Raw genomic sequence first — 16,766 nt, 5'->3', positions numbered from 1 at the left:
GTCTCCTTTCTTGCTAAAAAATCCTGAGCTAGCTAATTTGTAAAATAAAATTATTTCTGAGAGACAAAATGAAATTCTTCAGAAAGCCTGTCATGAAGGGTTTTTTGTCTTCTCCTGCTAACTTTCTGAAGCTTCCTCTGAAGAAGGTGGTGCTGGTGGTGGCGATAGTGCTTGTTCTGCATTTGGGTTCACTTGGTTTTGTAAGTACGTTTATGAACATTGCTTCCGATTTTGTTAAGATAAATTTGAGTAGAACAGGTTTGACACTCTCAAAACATCTCTTGTAGATGAAAAGGTGTAAGGAGACTTCTGAACATGGGGCATACTCAGATCTGCTTCAGCGTCAGAAGGCAACAGTGATTGAGAATAGCAAACTCACGGGGAAGATAAGCGAACTGGAAAAAATGGTAGCCGAACTAAAGAGACAAAAGTCTCGAGTCGAGGAAGAACTTCCTAAGGTCAAGGAGGCTGCAGAAAATGAATTGAGAAAGCAGCAGAGAAACGTAGAAGACATTGCCCTGCAGAAGATAAGGGCTGAAAGTGAAGCCAAGCAGTACCGCAGGGAACTTGAGACCATCGTGAGAGAGAAGGAAGCTGCAGAACGGGAGCTGGAGCGGGTGAGACAGCTCACCATCGAGGCCGAGGCTAAAAGAGCGGCCGTGGAAGACAACCTGCTGAATTTTCGGAGTCAGTTAGAGGAAAACACCTTTACCAGAAGAACACTGGAAGATCATCTTAAAAGGAAAGATTTAAGCCTCAATGATCTGGAGCAACAAAAAAATAAGTTAGTGGAAGAACTAAGAAGAAAGAGAGACAATGAGGAGGAACTCTTAAAGCTGATAAAGCAGATGGAAAAAGACCTTGCATTTCAAAAACAGGTAGCAGAGAAACAGTTGAAAGAAAAGCAGAAGATTGAATTGGAAGCAAGAAGAAAAATAACTGAAATTCAATATGCATGTAGAGAAACTGCATTGCCAACTTATGCGATCACACAGGCCACGTCATGCGGGGCAGTAGCTGGTCTTCAGAAAGAACGTGACAAACAGAAAGCAGAAGAACTCAAACAGCAGGTAGACGAACTAACAGTCGCCAACAGGAAGGCCGAAAAAGACATGAGGGAGCTGAAGTATGAACTTGATGCCCTCCAGCTTGAAAAAACGTCGTCTGAGGAAAAGGCTCGTTTGCTAAAAGATAAACTGGATGAAACAAATAATACACTAAAGTGCCTTAAGTTGGAGTTGGAAAGGAAGAATCAAGTAGAGGAAGGGTATTCTCAACAACTCCGAGAACTTAGTAGGCAGTTAAACCAAACCACAGGTAAAGCTGAAGAAGCCATGCAAGAAGCGAATGATCTCAAGAAAATAAAGCACAATTATCAGTTAGAATTAGAATCTCTTCATCATGAAAAAGGGAAACTGCAAAGAGAAGTAGACAGAATCACTAGGGCACACGCTGTAGCTGAGAGGGATATTCAGCATTTAAATTCACAAGTTCATTCTTTGCAGGATAAGAAGGAATTTGAAAGAGTACGAATCTGCCAGAGAAAATCAGATCATCTAAAAGAACAATTTGAGAAAAGCCACGAGCAGTTGCTTCAAAATATTAAAGCTGAAAAAGAAAATAATGATAAAATCCAAAAGCTTAATGAAGACTTAGAGAAAAGTAACCAGTGTGCAGAATTGATGAAACAAAAAGTGGATGAGCTGACTAGGCAGAATAATGAAACCAAATTAATGATGCAGAGAATTCAGGCAGAATCAGAGAAAGTAGTTTTGGAGAAACAAGCTATCCAGCAACGATGTGAAACACTGAAAATTCAGGCAGATGGTTTTAAAGATCAGCTACGCAGCACAAATGAACACTTGCATAAACAGACAAAAACAGAACAGGATTTCCAAAGACGAATTAAATGCCTCGAAGAAGATCTGGCCAAAAGTCAAAGTTTAGTAAGTGAGTTTAAGCAAAAGTGTGACCAGCAGAACATTATCATCCAGAATACCGAGAAAGAAGTGAGAAATCTGAATGCAGAGCTCAATGCTTCCAAAGAAGAAAAGCGACGGGGAGAGCAGAAAGTTCAGCTACAACAAGCTCAGGTGCAAGAGTTAAACAACAGGTTGAAAAAGGTACAAGATGAATTGCACTTAAAGACCATAGAGGAGCAGATGACTCACAGAAAGATGGTTCTGTTTCAGGAAGAATCTGATAAATTCAAGCGTTCAGCAGAGGAGTTTCGGAAAAAGATGGAAAAATTAATGGAGTCCAAAGTCATCACTGAAAATGATATTTCAGGCATTAAGCTTGACTTTGTGTCTCTTCAGCAAGAAAACTACAGAGCTCAAGAGAACGCTAAGCTTTGTGAAACAAATATTAAAGAACTTGAAAAACAGCTTCAACAATATCGTGAGCAAGTGCAACAAGGGCGGCACGTGGAAGCAAACCATTACCAAAAATGTCGGAAGCTTGAGGATGAGCTGATAGCCCAGAAACGTGAAGTTGAACACCTGAAGCAAAAAATGGACCAACAGGTAAAGGAGCATGAGCATCAGTTAGTTTTGCTCCAGTGTGAAATCCAAAAAAAGAACACAGCCAAAGACTGTACCTTCAAACCAGATTTTGAGACCACAGTGAAGGAGTGTCAACAATCTGGAGAGCTCTCCTCTAGGAACACTGGACACCTTCAGCCAGCAGCCACAACTCCTCTGTTGAGATGGACTCAAGAACCAAAGCAGTTAGAGGAGAAATGGCAGCATCGGGTTGTGGAGCAAATACCAAAAGAGGTTCCACTCTGGCCACCCGGGGCTCCCCTTGAGAAAGAGAAAAGCCAGCAGTGTTACTCCGAGTACTTTTCTCAAACAAGCACTGAATTACAGATAACTTTTGATGAGACAAACCCTATGACAAGACTATCAGAAATTGAGAAGATAAGAGATCAAGCCCTGCACAATTCCAGACCACCTGTTAAGTATCAAGATAGCAAATGTGAAATGGAACTGGTGAAGCTTTTGACGCCCTTAGAGGTATACTCTGTGTTCTGAGCCCCTGTCAGCTCCCTAATGTCAGGTTTCCTCTGTTGTTTCCTTTCTTTCCTAGACTAAATTTTTCACAATTTTTAACGTGATCGGCTCTTTCTAGTTCCGACAGGAAAATAACATTGTAATGTTTCTAGTGATTTACCGGAATCCTTATTACAAATTATCATTCTTTAATTTTTGAATATTTGAGATTAAACACACGGATGTAGTGGGTATACTGTTCTATCTGAGGAAATACGTTATGAAAAATATGACTATAAAAACGCTAGAAGAACCAAGCAGTTAACTTTAACTTCTAACATATTCTGTGGCTAAATTTCATCTCAATCTTTTTTCAACATACCATTTTAATACCTTTCATTGTTGTCTAAAGTAAACTTCAGTCTCTCAAAATAATATTATTCGTGATCCCACCTTGGTTTGAAAGTTTTTCTTCTCTTCACTTATCTCATTTTTGTAATCCAAGGAAGAATGTTTGGATTGAGAATGGGTGAAGTGAAATAATGTTCTTTAGGTGACTTTTAACATCTTACGAATTCCTGTTACAGATAGCTAAGAACAAGCAGTGTGAGATGCATACGGAAGTCACAATCTTAAAACAAGAAAAGAATCCAGTTCCGAGTGCCGAAGAATGGATGCTTGAAGGGTACAGAGCGTCTGGTGGACTCAAGAGAGATTTCCTTAAGAAAGGCTTAGAACCAGACACGTTCCAGAACTTTGATGGCGATCATGCGTGTTCAGTTAGGGATGACGAGTTTACATTCCAGGGGCTCAGGCACACTGTGACTGCCAGGCAGTTGGTTGAAGCTAAGCTTCTGGACATGAGAACGATCGAGCAGCTGCGACTTGGTCTTAAGACTGTTGAAGAAGTTCAGAGAACTCTTAGCAAGTTTTTGACAAAAGCCACCTCAATTGCAGGGCTTTACCTGGAATCTACAAAAGAAAAGATTTCATTTTCCTCCGCAGCCAAGAGAATCATAATAGACAAAATGATGGCTTTGGCGTTTTTAGAGGCTCAGGCTGCAACAGGTTTTATAATCGATCCCGTTTCAGGTCAGACACACTCTGTTGAAGATGCGGTTCTGAAAGGAGTTGTTGACTCTGAATTTAGAGTTAGGCTTCTTGAGGCAGAGAAGGCAGCTGTGGGGTATTCACATTCTTCTAAGACGTTGTCCGTGTTTCAGGCTATGGAAAATAGAATGCTTGACCGACAAAAAGGCAAACATATCTTGGAGGCGCAGATTGCCAGTGGGGGCGTCATTGACCCTGTGAGAGGCATCCGTGTTCCTCCAGAAATTGCTGTGCAGCAAGGGCTATTAAATAATGCCATCTTACAGTTTTTACACGAGCCCTCCAGCAACACAAGAGTTTTTCCTAATCCCAATAACAGGCAAGCTCTGTATTACTCAGAATTACTGCGAATGTGTGTATTTGATATAGATTGCCAGTGCCTTCTGTTTCCATTTGGGGAGAGGAACATTTCCAATCTCAATGTAGAGAAAACTCATAAAATTTCTGTAGTGGATATTAAAACAGGAGCAGAACTGACTGCATATGAGGCTTTCCAGAGAAGCCTCATTGAAAAAAGTATATATCTTGAACTTTCAGGGCAGCAATATCAGTGGAAGGAAGCCACGTTTTTTGAATCCTATGGGCATCCTTCCCATATGCTGACTGATACTAAAACAGGATTACAGTTCAATATTAATGAGGCTATCGAGCAGGGAACAGTTGACAAAGCCATGGTCAAGAAGTATCAGGAAGGCCTCATCACACTTACAGAACTTGCTGATTCTTTGCTCTGTCGGGTAGTTCCCAAGAAGGATTTGCATAGTCCTGTTGCAGGGTATTGGCTGACTACTAGTGGGGAAAGGATCTCTGTCCTAAAGGCCTCCCGTAGAAATTTGGTTGATCGGATTACTGCACTCAGATGCCTGGAAGCCCAAGTCAGTACAGGGGGGATCATTGATCCTCTCACTGGCAAAAAGTACCGGGTGGCTGAAGCTTTACACAGAGGCCTAGTGGATGAGGGGTTTGCCCAGCAACTGCGACAGTGTGAATTAGTAATCACAGGGATTGGCCATCCCGTCACTAAGAAAGTGATGTCAGTGTTGGAAGCTGTGAATGCAAATATCATAAGTAAGGAAATGGGAATCCGATGTCTGGAATTTCAGTACTTGACAGGGGGGTTGATAGAGCCGCAGGTTCACTCTCGGTTGTCAATAGAAGAGGCTCTCCAAGTAGGTATTATAGATGTCCTCATCGCTACCAAACTCAAAGATCAAAAGTCCTACGTCAGAAATATAATATGTCCCCAGACAAAAAGAAAGTTGACATATAAAGAAGCCTTAGAAAAAGCTGATTTTGATTTCCACACAGGACTTAAACTGTTAGAAGTGTCAGAACCCTTGATAACAGGAATTTCTAGCCTCTACTATTCTTCTTGATAGGACATGTTTAAAAACTCCGTGCAAGGGGTGATGCCGGCTGATTCATGCTATCTGTCCAGAGCACGATGACATCGGCTAAATACGCCATCTGGGAATTGTGTGTAACATACTCTGTTTACTTCTTGAGGGCTGGAAATTACCTAGTGCTCAGAAGAGAGAATAATTTTTACATTTAAAATAGCAAAAGCTCTACTGCCCTTAAAATGGTTCCATGTAGCTTTGAGAATAGTTTTTTGAATCTTGCCCACACTGAAATAAACATGTTTTACCTGGAATATGGCATAAGCTTGATGCACTGCAACAAGTTCACAGCATCATTTCTTTAAAATTCCCCTTCACGGAGTAGATCCAGCCTGGTGTTAGTTTTCCCGTTTAGTAAAGACTACATTGCACTCACTGAAAGAGCACTTCACAAAGCACCGTGGAATCAAGAGAAAGGTAATAATTCATTCCCACATCCATGAGGCTGCAGGGTTTTGGATTGCTTCCAAAAATGAAAAAGCTTTGAATTTTCCCGTAGATAGTGACTTTCTTTACATATTAAAATGTTTACCACAATCTCTCATTTCTAGTTAATACTTTGGAATTAAAAACTAACATTATGAATGCATTGTGTGTTTGAGGAAGGGAAGGATTTTTCTTCATTCTGTGTATTTTTCTTATGTTTATAGACATTTTCTATTCTTTCTTCTTCCCATTTTCTGATACCTTTCTGTTAAGACAATCATGACTGTAATGCTAATGCAAAGGCAGCAATTCAAAGATCTTCTAGTGCCTCATGAATAAAGTTGAATTTTTAAATTTGTCATATTGATGGAACAGCTGGGAGGTTGGACCGATCACTAAAGAGTGTTTGTCACAGCTTTTTTTGCTACTATAAACATTCTGGAGATACATATGCTATATAACATGGTAAACATGGTTAAGTGAATGAATAAAATATTTCAGTAACCTGTGTGTGGTGAAAAAACATTTTGACATTTTTGTTTTCTATGGAGAGGTCAGTTTAATAGCACAGTCATTTACTGGAATGTATCTTTTTTTTAACCACTCACACTTGTCAGAAGTCACTGGAAGAAGAAAAGAAAGAGCATGTTGATAAAGCCAAAGAATTGCAGAAATGGGTATCAAATATCAGCAAGACATTGAAAGATGGAGAGAAGGCTGGAAAATCTCCCTTCTCTAAGCAAAAGGTATCCACAGAGGTCGTGGTTTAATAATAGTGGGTAGACTTTACTGAGATGATATAGTCCACCTAACACAGTGTTTAATTCTTTACCTTAATTTTCTCCATTTTTATTGGCAATTATAATGAAGATCAGAGAGGCTAAGTAACTTGCCCAAAGAATCAAAGTTAGTATGTGGCAGAAGGTATCTCTGATTCCCAAACCTAAACTCTATATATTGGCCCTACTATTAGTAAACTAATATGGTATACTGTTTTTCCTAATAGTTATATCTGCTTCCTGATTATTATAATGAGAATTGCTGAAGAGCAGAGTCATCCTGTTTGAGTATCCATGCACTCCATATCATAAAGATGTAAACATAACAAAGTTTCAAGAACATTGAAAATACAAACTGGGATATTAACATTCTTGAGTATTAACATTAGTTGTGCTTTTCTGGATCTTTTCTATTTCATAAGGAAGTATCTACAGTCAATCACTGCAAATTCTAGTTTCTTTCCCTTACCCAAGTGAATTTCTTTAGTCCTATGAGCTACCTTCTGTTCCCCAACTACTTAGCATTAGGCTGCAGCTTGTGAGATGTTAGTGCTCCATTGCACTGCAATGCTTGAAGCTCTTAGCACATTGGTGGTTAAGGTTTAAATTCTAGTACTTCTGCTGCTGTTGATAGCACTGGAACTGCTGCTGAATTTTTTAAAAATAAATTTCCACTAAGATAAGCATTTTTCTCAAGGAATATTTTTCCTCTATTGCCTTCCTGCTCTTGCCTCACATTTGGAAATTTCATGGGCTATCGTCTAATTTCAATATTTAGCTCCCCCTTATAGCTCTGCATCAGTACATACTTGTCATCAGTTAAAACAGACATTGTTGACACGAGTAAATAGGGGAAAATGTCAACGTCTTGTCTAATTTTGTCTATGAGATCAGGCAAATCTACATTATCTGGGAATCTTTTTTGGTGAAATGTACAGACCTGAGTATGTACTTGAAATATTATTTAATTGAAATAAAGTTGTATTAGCTCATAGACTTACATACACTATATATGCTATATTGTGGAAGAAAAGAGAAGTTGGAAAGCAATTACATTTGGTGCTTTAAATCGAAAAACCCTCAAAGTAATTTAATGCATATATTTCATTTAAAATATATTATTCCCTTTTGTTTTCTCATCAGATAAGAAGACGACTAAAATAAATACATAAACCTTTATAAAAATATCTTGGGAGAACAAGTTTCTTTTGTGAAATGTGGATTATAAACCCTTGGTATTTTCACATTCTGTGGTTCTAAGTGCTCCAAAACATTACTAGATCAGATTTAGACCTGGTCCACATTAAAGTAGAGAGATACTTTTTTAATGCAGATAGTGATCTTAATTATAACTTTCTAAGAACCTTGATTATCTCTTGTTAAATGAAATTTAAGGTAATTTGATGTGAATGTGTTCTTCAAAAATCAGTATGGCCTCATGATTACCTGTAACTGTGAAAAATAGATTTTAAGTTGACTCTAAATAGAATACACAGGGGAAAAATATATCTTTACATTGGATCATTATTTCTGCTCATTTAAAAGAATGGCAATTAATTTCTGAAATGAGAAATTCAGAAGTGAAACACTGAGAGATTAGGAGAAAGTGTTAAGACCTATTGCTTTCCCTCAAACAGAGGAATTTTATTTCTCTAACCTTCACGGGCAACTTTAACAAAGGAGGGTCTTAGCATTAGAAATGATTTGTTCTTGATCTGCATACCTACAGATCACCATAATTTTTTCAAAAGGAGCATTGTATCTAGGAACCTAGGAAGAGGAAGATACTCTTTGGAAGCCGTGTTCCACATTCATGTATCTTTTTGAATTCTATGATGTATCAATACAAGAATGACGTGGGGCCAGTGCTGAACCTCGGGCCACCTGGGTGTTAAAGCCACCTGTATTAATGGTTGGGTTGGTATAAATTTAAGAATGTTATAATGTTGTATGTTTATTTCCTAATGAAAATGATGGCATTAAGGATAGAGAGAGGAGCTTTCCTTAAACAAGCATTGTAAATAAAGTACTCTTTTTGTATCCAGGCCTATAGATTACTAATAACTGATAGATTATTGACTTGAGTCACCCAGAAAGTAGGCCCATCATTTGGGTCTTCATTAAAATTTGATTAGTTTCTTTAAAAACTAGTGTTGTTTAGTTCTTTTGAGGGGAGAGTTTGAATGTGACTTCTTTACCTTACAGATATCCAGTGAGGAAATATCAACCAAGAAGGAACAATTATCTGAAACACTTCAAACCATGCAGCTTTTTTTGGCTAAACATGGAGACAAGTATGTTGGTTGTCATTAGCTCTTTGAGTCAAAGTGGGGAAGGGTTGTTATTAATAAAAACATTCAGCAAAGCAGAAGATGGAAGATTTTCATTGAGATTTTTAAAATGGAACTCAAACTAATCACATTTTGCTTAATATGGTAACATAAGGAATATAAACTTAGCAATTTAATTAATTGCCACTTTTAGTCTTTACCACAACTCTGAAATGTACCTGTTATCCCCATACATTACTAATAAAGAAACAGGCCCAGAAAGGTTTTATGGTTTAATAGCTAGTGAAGGATAGAATAAGGTCTCCAAGTTAAGTTTTAATGCTAAGTAGCACTCTATGAGACTTACTTACCTTTTGGAAAATATGTGTAATATCTTCTTAATTTTCTTAGCTGAGACCTATGGCACCCTGATTTCTCATATTTTGGTCCTACTTTTTGCAAAAAGGCACCTCATATATTTCAACCAATGCCTCAGTCAAGGAAGGAATTTGTCCTTTTCTTAAACCCTTTTTGGATGACCTCTTTAGGATTATTCCAGAATGACTTTGTATTAGAGAGTCAGGTTAATTTCCTTGTAAATTTCCTCTTTATTTATCCTTTAGTTGAAACAAATTTCATCTTGAGAAATGGTACCTTATTGTCCCTTTTCCGTTTTAGGACTAACAATGGAGTCTTTCATTCTGTCAGATAATAGCGATTGTTATTCTGGAAATTTGTATGTTTGAGAAGTGCCAATATATTATTAAAGTTTACATCTTTTCCTTCAGTGCTTTTCTCAGGCAAGGCAAAGACTCCTATACATTCATACCAAGAGCTGAGAAATATGTATGTGAGGTTGTATTTTATTTTGTAATCATGTGGCAAAGTTATTGAACCGAATATATCATCTTTATCACTTGAAGACTTGTGCTACCCTTTTCATACTTTCTGGTTATTTTAGAATGACAGATGAAGAAAGAAATGAACTGGAAAAACAAATGAAAACTCTCCAAGAAGGTTATAATTTATTATTCAGTGAATCTCTGAAACAACTGCAAGAATCACAAACCTCAGGAGATATAAAGGTAGAGGAAAAGGTAATGTTGTTTATTTAAACGTGAAGCTGTTTCAAGAAGCTTAGTCTTATTGCATGGCTGTGGAAATATATGTCAATAATAAAGAAATATAACTGAATTTTGTACATGGATAAAACATGAATGGAGTTTATTTAAATGTTTGGAGATCTTGGTGTTTATTAAATGCAGTCTTACACATGCTGATCATCAGTTTCTGTGACATCTTAATCTCTGCCTTGCATGGTAAAAGAAAGATATCATTCATTTTTCTAACTCTTCTCTTTAAAAGCCATTCTTCTAGTATATTAGATATTATATAATATGATATTTTAAAAGAGCCTGTGAGTCATCTCTAAAGGTGACATTGATGTGTTATGGAGTTTGTTTGATTTTCAGAGATAGCCATGAGAGTTATTTGAGTAATACAAGGCCATATGTTATAGTGAGGATGCCCTAGCATCTTCTTAAAATATAACAAATCATTTAAAATTTGAGTGGTACTTAAACTTTCTGAACTTGACTGTACATATCAACATGCCCAACATAATTTTCAATATTCAAAAAGTTATCTTTATATTTAATTTTTTTACTCCCGGGAATACTTTCCACATAATTTTTCATGTTTTGGGGGTACGTAACAATTTTTCTGGTTTCTTAGTTTTTTACTGTCTTTGAGGAAGTCCATATGCTGTAAACATCAATAGCATGGGGTTTGATACTCTCTTTCATGCCACTAGACTCTAATCTCACCCAAGTGCAGAAAGCATGATTTGCCTTCTAGGTATGTGTTCTGTTTTCTCACTGTCATCATCTACTCTGTGTGTCTTCACTAACCTTGTTAATATACACGATATTAAGTTTTCAATTCACAGATGCATGTTGTTTTCAAAGCTTTTATCACATCCTGTGCTGTTGAATAGATCACTGACATAGATCACTTGTGCATTTGAGCTGCCTAACATTCACAGCATTGCTGCACCTTGGTAAGTAGAGGATTTTTATGTTGAAGTGTATTATTAATTTTTAAAAAAAAAAAAAACCTAAGTTGCATGAAACTCTGCCCACCCTCGTATGACAGACTGACCTGAAATTTTTTGTATTTTCCTTTCAGCTGGATAAAGTGATTGCAGGCACCGTTGATCAGACAACTGGAGAAGTCCTTTCCATCTTTCAGGCAGTTTTAAGAGGCCTCATTGACTATGACACAGGAATTAGGTTGCTTGAGACACAGCTAATGATTTCTGGTCTAATTTCACCAGAATTAAAAAAGTGCTTTGATCTTAAAGATGCTGAAAGTCATGGCCTTATTGATGAACAAATTCTGTGCCAACTCCAAGAACTAAATAAAGCTAAGGAGATTATTTCTGCTGTGTCATCTACTACAATTCCAGTACTGGATGCTCTGGCTCAAAGCGTGATATCAGAATCCATGGCCATCAAAGTTCTTGAGATACTGCTTTCCACAGGCTTTCTGGTTATTCCAGCCACAGGAGAACAGTTGACCCTACAGAAGGCTTTCCAACAGAACTTGATTTCCTCCACATTATTTTCTAAAGTCCTGGAAAGACAAAATATGTGCAAAGATCTTATTGACCCCTGCACCTCTGAGAAGGTGTCTTTAATAGATATGGTACAAAGAAGTATTTTACAAGAGAACACTGGAATGTGGCTTCTACCTGTGAGACCACAGGAAGGAGGTAGAATAACATTAAAATGTGGAAGAAACATAAGCATTTTAAGGGCAGCTCATGAAGGTCTCATAGACCGTGAAACCATGTTTAGGTTATTAGGGGCACAGCTTCTTTCTGGAGGGCTGATCAATGGCAACTCTGGTCAGAGAATGACTGTTGAAGAAGCTGTGGCAGAAGGGGTGATTGACAGAGACACTGCCAGCAGTGTTCTCACCTACCAGGTTCAGACTGGTGGAATCATCCACTCGAACCCTGCCAAACGTTTAACCGTAGACGAAGCAGTCCAGTGTGACTTAATCACTTCCAGTAGTGCTCTTCTGGTACTAGAGGCTCAGCGAGGCTACGTTGGACTCATTTGGCCCCACTCTGGTGAAATATTTCCCACATCTTCATCCTTGCAGCAAGAGTTGATTACGAATGAACTGGCCTACAAAATCCTGAATGGCAGGCAGAAAATAGCTGCTCTTTATATTCCAGAAAGTTCTCAAGTCATTGGTTTGGATGTTGCTAAACAGCTGGGGATTATAGATAATAACACAGCATTGATTTTAAAAAATATAATACTACCTGATAAAATGCCAGATTTAGGAGATTTAGAAACTTGTAAAAATGCCAGAAGATGGCTCTCTTTTTGTAAATTCCAGCCATCCACAGTTCATGATTATAGGCAAGAAGAGGATGTTTTTGATGGAGAAGAGCCAGTGGCAACTCAGAGCTCAGAGCAAACTAAAAAATTATTCCTATCTTATTTGATGATAAATAGCTATATGGATGCAAATACAGGGCAAAGGCTTTTGCTGTACGATGGAGATTTGGGTGAAGCTGTTGGCATGCTACTGGAAGGCTGTAGTACAGAATTAGATGGGGACACACCCATAAAGGATTGTCTTGATGTCTTAAGCTTCCCTGGTGTATTTCTTAATAATGCTTCAAGTAAAGAAAAGGTTGAATGTACAGTTTCACCAGGTCGTTTTGATCAATGTCATTGCAGAGAGCCTGAACATGAAGAGACCCCTGAAAATAAAAACTGTGCCATAGATGAAGAATTTCATGAAATGGGAAATAATGTTATCGATAGTGAATTTTGTCAGACAGAAAGCCCAGCAAATATAATACCAATTGATCATAAAGTTAACAGTTCCTCCAGTGTGTGCGTTCCCAATCCCGTATCATACTTAACACAGACTGAACTTGCAGAAGTTAGCATGCTTAGACATGACTCTGAAAACATATTTAAACACTGTGAAAATCAAACTCAAGTTGAAACTAATGAACATGCAAATGAATGTAGTCATTCTCAAGACATTAAAAACTTTGCAAGTGATTTGATAACAAATCCTATCGTGAAATCAAAAACGACTAGATTCTGTGATTTGAATGAAACAGAGAATGAAGATAATATAAACAAGGATTCACTTATCTTTGACTATTCACCCAGACTAAGTGCCTTGTTAACTCATGACAGATTGAGGCACAGTCAGGGAGGTTTTAATGATGCACACACACCAGACAGTAGTGGAAATAAATGTGACACCTCTACATTGTCATTCAGTGACCAAACCACGTTACTGGGTCATAGAATGGGAGAAAAATTTCAAGACCAGTTTCTGGGAATCGCAGCTATTAACATTAGTTTACAGGGAGAGCACTCTGGACAGAAAGCTTTAAATACTGGTTGTCATAATCCTCAAGTACAATATCACAATGATAAATACATTTCATATACTTCTGGTGAGGATGAAAACATACATACTGCTTCTCAGTGGAAACCTGAAGATGAGCAAAATGAGGCTGAATTAGAAGAGTACCCCTGTGCAGCTCCTATTTGTGGGATGCTATTGCTTGAAGAAACTGTCAGTGCTGGTGACTATGAAACGTCGCTGCTGGATGGTCAGAAGAGCGACACGGGAACAGACACTGATAGTGACGATGACTTTTACGATACTCCCTTGTTTGAAGATGATGACCATGATTCTCTGCTGCTTGAAGGTGATGATCGGGATGGTCTGCAACCTGAGGACTATGACACACTGCGAGAGGAAAATGATGGGATGACTTCTCCGGATGATGTTTTTTATGAGGTTTCCAAAGGGAATGAAAATTCTGTGGTTCCCCAGGAGGGACTAGTTGGTAGCTCAAGTGTGAGGGGCAAAGCACAATGTCTTCAGGATTTTCTCACAGGTGTGGAGAAAGCTCAATTAGATTCTGGTGAAGGAATACATTTAAATTCATTTAGCTCAGAGAAAGTGAACGGACGGTCTCTGGAAACTATATTAGAAAGGGAATGCACAAATACCCTTGAAGGTGATGAGTCTGACTCTTTGACTGATTATGAAATTGTAGGAAAGGAAGAGAGCTTCGGTGCTTCATTAAAATTTGATGACACTGGCTGTTGGAGAGGAAGAAAAGAAGAGTATGGAACTGGACAAGAATTTCAATCTGATACTGATCATTTAGATTCTATGCAAAGTGAAGAAAGTTATGGGGATTATATATGTGACAGTAATGATCAGGATGATGACGATGATGATGGTAGTGCTGATGACCATGGCGATGGTGATGTCGATGTTGGTGTTGAAGAAGGAAGAGGAGGAGTGGGAGATGAGAACAGAAAGCCCAGGTGCCAAGATGAGACTGAAGATACGGATATCCAGTTGTGTTCCTCCATTGTAAGTGAAAAGGAAAACGAAGATGAAAGTCAAAGTATTAATAAAAAGATTCTCCTGGATAAAAGCCAAGATTATAGTTTTATAGAAAAACAGCAAAGTGCAAATGTTTTACAGATGGAATCAACTGGTAAGAGTAGCTTAGTTACTGAAAGAAGCAACGTTCCAGAATATACAACTGAGATTGTCGGAAAAAGCAAAGAAAATCTGTTGAATGATGAGATAACACTTAAGGACATATTGTTGCCTACCATTAAAGATGCTGAATCTGAAAAAACCTTTGACCCTGTAGATATTTCATATAATAATAATATCAGTTCAACTTCTGAATTAGATAATCTAACAAACACAGAGGTTAAGATGATTCAAGAGCCACAATCTACTGACTCTGTGAAAGGTAGAGATCAATATTTTGAGAATGTAACACCTAAAATTGACTCATCTTTGGATAAAATCATTTATTCTGAGCCTAATTTAATAGGAGAACCTGCTGAGGGAAGCCATTTTTCATCCATAGCTTCTGTCACTGACAAAGATCATGAAGGAAATGGAAGAGATCTTATTAAAGGGAGAGATGGAAAAAATGATGCACCAACAGAAGATGAAACATCAATTCAGAACACATACTTGGGTAAAGGAAAAATGCTTGTAGAGGGTCGAGTAGAAGGAGAAAATAAATATCTCAAACTTTTGCCTAGTAAAAGTGCAAGGGATGGTCTTGATCTGGTTAATAGTCCATTTCCACTTCCACAAATCACAAACACTGAAGAACTTAATCAGAAAGGAAGCCTTAAAAAAGCAACTGTGGCACTTGAAGATGAACCAGAGAATCTACAAACAACAGTTGGTAAAAGTCCTGTTCAGTTTGAGAACCTTGAAGAAATATTTGACACATCAGTTTCCAAAGTTATCAGTGATGACATTACTTCAGACATCCCATCCTCTGAAGGGAGTACACATACTGAGAAACATTCACTCATTGATGGACCTGAAAAAGAGGCTGATTTATTTACTTATTTAAAACATTGTGCTAAAAATATAAAAGCAAAAGATCTGCCGAAATCATATGAAAATGTCCCAAGCTGTGTTTTAATAGCTGCCCCTCCCATGAAAGAGCATTTACAATTAGGAGTTAATAATGCAGAAGAGAAGTCAACTCATTTCCAAGAAGACTCGCCTCTAAATGAGATGGTCCAAAGTAATGATCTTTGTACTGAAGAAAGCATCTCAGAAGGAGGAACAGAAATTCTTCAGTTCACACCAGCAAATAAAGAAACCACACTTTCAATCTTACCTCTTAAAAATGTGGAAGACCTTGGAAAAAATACTGATTTTGTGCCATCAGAGCTCTGTAGAAATGGAATAAGAAATGATAACTCCAGTAACACTTTAGATACTGACTACTCATCCTTAGAAATTAACAGTGAGAAAGAAAGAATTGAGAAACAGCCACCAAAAGAGCAAGGCTTGTCTCCAAGATCCCAAGAAAAGGAGTCTCAGATTCCTGAATTTGTTCAGGATGTAAAGGGTATCTTAAAAAGCAGGTTGAAAGAAAGTCATAGGAATCCTCAAGAGTTTGAAGAATCTTCAGCCTGTGTAGACACTAGGATTTTAATTCAGAACTTAATTAAAAGGGTTAGCACATCACAGTTGGTAAATGAAGCATCTAATATACCCAGTGACTCTAAAATCAGTGACCATACTGGAGTTTCCCCCATTAGTAGTTCATCGGAACTAAAATCGGAGAGTAGAGATGATCCTGTTGCAAATCTTAAGTCTCAACTTCTCCTTGCTATACTGAAGCAAAATCAACATAGCCAAAAGATTCCAGGAGCATTTGAATTGATGAGAGAATTAACTCAAATGGAGTATGACCTCAGCAAAAGAGGTATTACATCTAAAGTCCTTCCACTGCAACTTGAAAATATTTTCTGCAAGCTGCTTGCTGGCGGATATTCAGAAAAAGTAGAACAGGTTGGAGATTTGAATCAAAAAGCATGTACTTCTTCTGAGATGGGGGAAGAAAAGCCACACATTCTTGGTGATCTTAAAAGCAAAGAAGGAAGTCACTGTTCTCTTAATTTACAAACTACAGAAGAAATTGGACTAGAAAGTTCTGCTGTGTGTGCATCAGCATTGCAAAGAGATGAGAAGCTTGAGGAGCTATGTAATGATTCCCCAAACCATTTGGAATGTATTTCAGAGTCGAAACGAATGACTTCTGGAGATAGCTCAATGGAACAAGTAAGTTGACTTACACATTTTCTTATGGAAGTACCTGCATGAAACACTTGAGAATAATCTTATATATTTGATTTGCTTAAAAAATCTGCATAAAGGCTATTGAAGTAAAAT

General features: G+C 37.8%; 1 protein-coding gene across 11 annotated transcripts in view; it reads left to right on the top strand.

Moving 5' to 3' along the window:
* DST (dystonin) overlaps nt 1-16,766 on the top strand; it is a 443,403-nt gene that overhangs the window by 293,804 nt on the left and 132,833 nt on the right. For 6 of the 11 annotated variants that reach the window (XM_069487494.1, XM_069487495.1, XM_069487498.1 and 3 more), the window contains 3 exons: nt 6,547-6,675; nt 8,914-9,002; nt 9,940-10,075. In XM_069487494.1, coding sequence (XP_069343595.1) covers nt 6,547-6,675; nt 8,914-9,002; nt 9,940-10,075 — 354 coding nt within the window. Of the gene's footprint in view, nt 1-287; nt 3,018-3,580; nt 6,434-6,546; nt 6,676-8,913; nt 9,003-9,939; nt 10,076-11,165; nt 16,656-16,766 lie in introns of those variants that run through there. The other 5 variants (XM_069487492.1, XM_069487489.1, XM_069487491.1 and 2 more) reach the window with 2 other exon arrangements.

Source organism: Eulemur rufifrons, chromosome 15 (genome assembly GCF_041146395.1).
Source record: "Eulemur rufifrons isolate Redbay chromosome 15, OSU_ERuf_1, whole genome shotgun sequence".
Taxonomy (NCBI): domain Eukaryota; kingdom Metazoa; phylum Chordata; class Mammalia; order Primates; family Lemuridae; genus Eulemur; species Eulemur rufifrons.
Note: the sequence above shows the minus strand (reverse complement) of the source record. Positions and strands in the feature narration are given on the sequence as shown.